The following is a 6,860-nucleotide window of genomic DNA, read 5'->3' as shown; positions in this document are numbered from 1 at the left end:
CCCACCACCGTCGCGCCAAAAAACTACTGGCGAAACGTCTAGGACACTAACCCGATAATGATATTTTAATTTCCTAATCTTAGGTTCATATATAATGATGCCCAAGTGGAATCTTCTGTGCAGCCGGGTTAATGTTCTTACGTCGGATCGATCCACCACCACTACAGAGCATCGCACCACAACCACAAAGGCTCCAACCACAACCCCGGAGCGTCGCACCACCACCACGGAGCGCCCAACTACCACCACGGAGCGTCGCACCACAACCACGGAGCGCCCAACTACCACCACAGAGCGTCGCACTACGACTACTCCTGGTGGAGATGTGTGTGGTGACTTGACTGCGACACGTGACTTCCTTGGCAACCTCATCTTCTGCGGTCAGTCTGGCCATGCGTGCCCAGGTGGAAGCTTCTGTGGCAGCCGGGACTACTGCTGTGACCGTGCGGAGCCATCCACCACCACCACGGAGCGTCGCACCACAACCACAAGGGCACCAACCACAACCACGGAGCGTCGCACCACAACCACGGAGCGCCCAACTACCACCACAGAGCGTCGCACTACGACTACTCCTGGTGGAGATGTGTGTGGTGACTTGACTGCGACACGTGACTTCCTTGGCAACCTCATCTTCTGCGGTCAGTCTGGCCATGCGTGCCCAGGTGGAAGCTTCTGTGGCAGCCGGGACTACTGCTGTGACCGTGCGGAGCCATCCACCACCACCACGGAGCGTCGCACCACAACCACAAAGGCACCAACCACAACCACGGAGCGTCGCACCACCACCACGGAGCGCCCAACTACCACCACGGAGCGTCGCACCACAACCACGGAGCGCCCAACTACCACCACAGAGCGTCGCTCTACGAATATTCCTAGTGGAGATGTGTGTGGTGACTTGACTGCGACACGTGACTTCCTTGGCAACCTCATCTTCTGCGGTCAGTCTGGCCATGCGTGCCCAGGTGGAAGCTTCTGTGGCAGCCGGGACTACTGCTGTGACCGTGCGGAGCCATCCACCACCACCACGGAGCGTCGCACCACAACCACAAGGGCACCAACCACAACCACGGAGCGTCGCACCACCACCACGGAGCGCCCAACTACCACCACAGAGCGTCGCACTACGACTACTCCTGGTGGAGATGTGTGTGGTGACTTGACTGCGACACGTGACTTCCTTGGCAACCTCATCTTCTGCGGTCAGTCTGGCCATGCGTGCCCGAGCGACAGCTTCTGTGGCAGCCGGGACTACTGCTGTGACCGTGCGGAGCCATCCACCACGACCACTGAGCACCCAACCACCACCACTGAGCGTCGTACCACAACAACTGAGCGCCCAACCACCACCACTGAGCGTCGTACCACAACAACTGAGCGCCCAACCACCACCACTGAGCGTCGCACCACGACAACGGAGCGTCCGACGACCACCAGGCCGACCGAAACCACCACCGCACATGCCACTGCCACACGGACCGACACCACCACGGAGCCCATCACGCGCACAGAGACGCTCACAGAGACCCGAACAGAGACGAGGACGGAGACCGAGACTGGCACAACCCGTGAGCACAGCACCACAACCGCATCCGTTACGCGTACAGCCACCACGACAGGCACGTCTCGCATCCACTATGTCACCGTGACGTTCCCCGATGTGGACTTCAAGAACCTCTTCCACAGCTCCGACAGCCGCGCTGCGCTTGACTTTGCTGGCGCTGTCTGGGAGCACCTGGTGCTGGAGAAGATTGCAGGCCCGAAAGACATCCGCTCGATTGACGTGACCAAAGGCCGCCATGGCGTGGATGTTGTCATTGGCGTGGTGAGCCGAGCCGTGGCAAAGCGCGTTGAGCGTGCCATCGCCGCAGAAGACGTGTGCATTTCTGTGGAGAGCGAAGGCGTTGAGCTGTGCACTAGCGGCGATCACCGCCCCATCTCAACGACTACGACCACCGCTGACCCTGCCCCGGGCAAGCACAAGGACGGCAAGAAACCGAAGAAGGGCAAGAAGCCAAAGAACGGAGATGCGAGCGGCAGCTCTGGCGACGCGACATCCGCCTCAGGCGGCGACGACAACAGGTTCACTCTGACTTCGGGCGTCATCCTCGGCGTTGGCGCGCTCGTGGTGCTGGTTGCCATTGTCGCTGTCCTGGTTGCCCGCCGTCGTGCCAAGCGTCGTGAGTCTCTGCGGTCTGAACATTTTGCCTTCAGCGACCACCGCAGCCGCAAGTCCAGCACAGCCGCACTGTCCGCGGCGCTCCGCTCGCTCAGCGGAACAGATTTGTCCTCACCGGTGTACTCACAGCCGCACAAGAGCCACTCGTCCTCCATCACGACGGCAGAGCTCTCATCTGTCGCAGAGTACGCGGCAGCCGACCATGCGGACTACGACACGGCCAGCTATGCCGGCTACGACGAGGCAAGCAACGCTGGCTACGACGAGGCAAGCAACACTGGCTATGACGAGGCAAGCAACACTGGCTATGACTTCGCCAGCAACCCCGCATACAGCCGTGCAGGGTACGATTACGCCAACGCAGGGGCTTACAGCAGCACAACGTACGACAGGGCTGATTATGGCAGCGTCGATGACGATGATCGCAATGACGGTGGTGATGTGTTTGGCCGTCCAGAGAAGGCAGATGTGCTGTCACGCCAGCGCCGGCTGTCTCGCTCCAACATGCTTGCTCCACGCCGGAACGAGCTGTACACCAAGAACGCACCAAATATGTCGTCTGCCCCGAACAAGCAACAACAGCCCAACAAGAAGCGCATGCTCGTGCTTGACCCTGATGCTCTTGACCTTGCCGGTGACATCAGTGACGCCAAGCAGCAAATGCAACCCGGAGCCCCAGATAACGCTGCTGACTCTCCCTACATGGACATGCAGGAACTTCAGCGCCAGCTGCCACAGACGCCAGCGGAGGAGCAGGAGCTGAAGTCGATTCTGTCGCGGGCACGAGCTGCGACACCGACGTCTGCACAACTGCGCCACAGAACCCCAACGCCAGCGTCTGATGTGTAGTAGACCCTCCTGCGCCCCCTTGTGGCTGTGCGCTGATTGTTTGTTCGTCTTTCCTTCGTCTGTCCTTCCTCTCCTTCCCTTCTTGTTTCTCTATTTGCTGATATGCGCCCACCAGAAGCTTTGGTCTTCTGCTGCTGTGACTTTGCTGATCCATCGTTTGACATTGTCGCCTGTACCATGCCTTCCTGGGGAAGGCTGTGCGACACTGACTGTTTGTACTCTGGTCAACTTGCTTGTGCATCTTATTCGTTCATGATGCCAATTACATTGCTGAGTAAATCGACTACACTGCATACACCCTTGCATCAAAGTCACGCACACGCACACACGACATGTGTGTATGTCGAGGAATCGAGAGTGAAAGCGCGTGGTTACGGGACGAGGGTGGGGTCCCAGCAGAGGTGGTGGTTCTGGTCCAGCGCGTCCAGCTGCTCCAACTCGTCTTCCGTAAGGGTGGGCGGTACCTGGAAGTTAGCTTTGATGCGCGCAGGGTCGCACTGTCGCACAGTCAGTGTGTGTGTGTGTGTGTGTGTGTGTGTGTGTGTGTGTGTGTGTGTGTGTGTGTGTGTGTGTGTGTGTGTGTGTGTGTGTGTGTGTGTGTGTGTGTGTGTGTGTGCATGGAACCAGGGCATCGTGATGTCTGGTTTGAGAAAGAATGAAGAGGTGGGAGGTGGGTGGGACATACAGGCGCACACACAGGCAGGCAGGCAGGCAGGCAGACACACACACACACACACACACACAATGAGAAAGAAAGCGACAAGCGACAGCACTGCGGGCTTGTCTGCGAGTGGGTGTGCGTGAGTGTGTGTCGTTGTCGTTGGGGTGTCCAGACGCACCTCCAGCAGGATGTTGTGTTGATGGCAATAGTCACGAAGCTGCCACGGAATCAAGCAGTGTGCAATGGCCCATGCAGAACACGTGAACATGTGTGTGTGTGTGTGTGTGTGTGTGATGGAATGGGAGGGAAGAGAATCGTGGGACAAGGGACCCGGGTATGCACACGCACACACGCACACACGCACACACGCACACACGCACGCACGCACACACACACACACACGCGCGCGCGCGCGCACACACACACGCACGCACGCACGCATGTATATGCTAACCTCTCGCTGTTGGCACAAGGGATGACACTCCACCTGGTTCAGGAACGGTGGCACGTGGCAGCGCTGCAGCAGCTCCTGCAGATGCCGCACCGTGTAATTCGATACCCCGATGTGCCGCACCTTGCCCTCTCCCTGTAGCTCCTCCAACGCCCTAAGCACTTGCAAAGAACACCAATAGCCCAACCACAAGCCCAGTGCTCACGTAAATAAATAGGGGTGATGCAACAGAGCACAGGCCGCTGATACAGCAAGAGGGTGGCTGGGCAGGGCAGACGCCCGTCACTCGCATTCAGCAACACACCGCCAGCTGTGCCGCCGGGGCTCCTGGTTGCCCGGATCTTCTCGTCTCAACCCCTGACACATAAACCAAAAGAGAATGAGTTGCGTGTATGTGTGTCGGTCGGGGGGTGGTGGTTGAACGACAGTTGCTACGGTCACGACTGCTGTGTCTGTACTCAACCAAACCGCGGCCCTCCACGCACACACGCACCCGTGCATACACACGGACATTCATGCACGCATATGCAAGCAACTAAGCACACATATGCACGCGCGCACGCATTTTCAGCCCCTTGTTCACATACCGCGACGCCGGGCCAGTGAATCAAGTACAAGTCAATGTACTCGAGCTGCAACCGCTCCAAGGAGCCAAGAACAGCGGCCCTCGCTTGCTCGTAGCCCTGCTCTTTGGGTGCAAGTTTTGAGGTGATAAACACGTCCTCCCTTGTCAATCGGCCACTCCCAATCTCGTCTTGCAACACCTCTCCCACCACCTCCTCGTTTCTGTAGCACGTCGCCGTGTCTGTTTTTGCGTATGTGAGTGTGAGTGTGTGTGTGCGTGTGTGTGTGTGTGGGGGGGGGGGATAGTGAGTGAGCGAGCGAGCCATGGGTGAAGGTCATGTGTGTGCGTGGTGTATTAGCGTGTGTGGCCGCATGTACACGTGCAAGATGTGATGGACCCAACGATGCAACATCGCTCACACGGTCAAGCATGACACCAAGCGCACACATGTGACAGAGCACACACAAGTGCACACGCATACACGCACTCAAACAAACGGACCAATGTGCCTGTACCCGACAGCAAGTGCAGTGTGGAGGGCTTGGCGAAGCTCATCCCCACGCAACTTGAACGTCCCAACTGCGGGCGTTTGGGAAGGGGGAGTTGAAAGCGTGAGGCAGTGACGCGAGGCAGTGACGCGAGGCAATGGGGAGCATGAGCACGCTGTCACGTGAGTGCCAATCGACAGATACTGGGCGTGTCAACATGGTTCACAAAATACACACACACACACACTCACTCACACACACACACTCACACACACACACTCACACTCACTCACACACGCACACACACTCACACTCACTCACACACACTCACACTCACTCACACACACACACACACACACACACACACACACACACACACACACACACACACACTCACACTCACACACACACACACTCGCTCACTCACTCACTCACTCACACACATGCGTACATGCGAGCGGCGGTGGTGCTGCTGTCATCCTTGTTGACATGCTTGTTCAGTGGGCTGTCCTATAAATATGACCTGCGCATATTAGTATTTGGCTTGCCATGCCATCGTGTTTTAGTGGTGCAGAAGTGTGCTCACTTGATGCGTATTCCGCCTGCATGAATGACGGAAACGGCAAAAACAACACGGCAATCCAACGCTTGGCCCAGTATATACACGCGGGCTTTGTGATCAACGGATTCCACACCAAGCACCAACAGAGTTGTCACCGTATACAATGTACAGCTCGTTACCATGGAGTGTGGCTGCGCCCTGTCCTACATCGACTCCATTGTAACTCTCGCACCGCCCGCTACCAAAGGCGTCACCAACAGCCAGGGATGAGTGCAGACTGTGGTGTCGGAAGGTGCAACTGATGTGAAGACGGGAGGTGGATGATATTTGTAAGCAGACAGGGCTTGTCAGTCAACAGTGGGGTTCTGCATGGTACTTTTGATGCTTACACGCGCTGCTGTCCAGCAGGATGAACGGTTGCCTTGCGGTAAAGCGTGTGAAGAGTGCCAGCGTGTCAACTTGCTTCTGCCTAAGCGCGGCGATGAACAGCACTTGTTCCGTCAGAGAGGACGCGCAAGCAGTACGCGCGGTATCTATTTCATCGAGGGAGCTGCGCTTTGCTATCTTCCGAGTAGTTACTTCAGGAGGAGATCGCCAACCTCGACCGTCACAACGTCTTCGGGCCCGTCGTCGCCGACGCGAAGGACGCCATACCCCTCACAGTGGTCACGACTGTCAATGTTGACAGGCAAGTCCTGTCTGCTGAGTCATCATTGACCTCCCTCCTTCAGGACACCACAAATTTGCATTCACCTCTCTTGTGTTCTGGAATGTTCACGTGACTTCCCTCCAACCTGTTGCACGTGCAGTGTTTAGCTTGTGTGGTTGCTCGATGTTACATGCTCTTGCATAACACACCACATAACCACACAACTCTCAACAAACACTGCCACGTCACCACTTTGCGTTGTCGACAACTCTTGTCTTCTGCTCTGTTTCTTTCTGTTGGAGTGTTCATTCATCCTACATCCTTGTTTGCTTCACAACTCAAGTAAACACACACAACTTCCTCTTGCCAAGACAATCTCCCACACAACACACAGCACACACAGCACACACAGCACACACACAAGTCTCCAACAACAGCACCACCACCATGAAC

The 6,860-nt window shown here is 56.9% G+C and overlaps 3 protein-coding genes across 3 annotated transcripts in view; 2 read left to right on the top strand and 1 right to left on the bottom strand.

The window, feature by feature from the left end:
* Window positions 1–94: 94 nt before the first annotated feature.
* PTSG_11879 (uncharacterized protein) lies at window positions 95–3,031 on the top strand (the record flags this gene model as incomplete). The annotated part of the gene is made up of 1 exon (XM_004996852.1): window positions 95–3,031. One exon carries the CDS (start codon window positions 95–97, stop codon window positions 3,029–3,031), a length of 2,937 nt encoding a protein of 978 aa, XP_004996909.1.
* A 201-nt stretch (window positions 3,032–3,232) lies between these two features.
* PTSG_11878 (aldo-keto reductase) lies at window positions 3,233–5,702 on the bottom strand. The gene is made up of 7 exons (XM_004996851.1): window positions 5,648–5,702; window positions 5,210–5,287; window positions 4,731–4,948; window positions 4,448–4,500; window positions 4,147–4,297; window positions 3,871–3,909; window positions 3,233–3,528 (listed from the first exon to the last, which is right to left on the bottom strand). The coding sequence occupies exons 1-7, from the start codon at window positions 5,685–5,687 to the stop codon at window positions 3,403–3,405; spliced, it is 705 nt and encodes a 234-aa protein (XP_004996908.1). The 5' UTR covers window positions 5,688–5,702; the 3' UTR covers window positions 3,233–3,402.
* A 465-nt stretch (window positions 5,703–6,167) lies between these two features.
* PTSG_11877 (uncharacterized protein) overlaps window positions 6,168–6,860 on the top strand; it is a gene marked incomplete at both ends in the record, with an annotated part of 7,024 nt that continues 6,331 nt past the window's right edge. Inside the window, 2 exons of the mRNA XM_004996850.1 lie at window positions 6,168–6,185; window positions 6,334–6,432. Of these exons, the coding sequence (XP_004996907.1) occupies window positions 6,168–6,185; window positions 6,334–6,432 (117 nt within the window). The remainder of the gene's footprint in view (window positions 6,186–6,333; window positions 6,433–6,860) is intronic.

Source organism: Salpingoeca rosetta (assembly GCF_000188695.1).
Source record: "Salpingoeca rosetta unplaced genomic scaffold supercont1.5, whole genome shotgun sequence".
Lineage (NCBI taxonomy): Eukaryota > Choanoflagellata > Craspedida > Salpingoecidae > Salpingoeca > Salpingoeca rosetta.
This window is presented reverse-complemented; position numbering and strand designations above follow the sequence as displayed.

Coding starts and splice junctions, on each gene's coding strand:
- PTSG_11878 (XM_004996851.1), bottom strand. CDS start 5,687: ATGTCAACAAGGATGACAGCAGCACCACCGCCGCTCGCAT. Junction 4,949..5,209: donor TGTCGGGTACAGGCACATTG/GTCCGTTTGTTT, acceptor ACGCAAAAACAG/ACACGGCGACGTGCTACAGA. Junction 3,529..3,870: donor AACACAACATCCTGCTGGAG/GTGCGTCTGGAC, acceptor ACTGTGCGACAG/TGCGACCCTGCGCGCATCAA.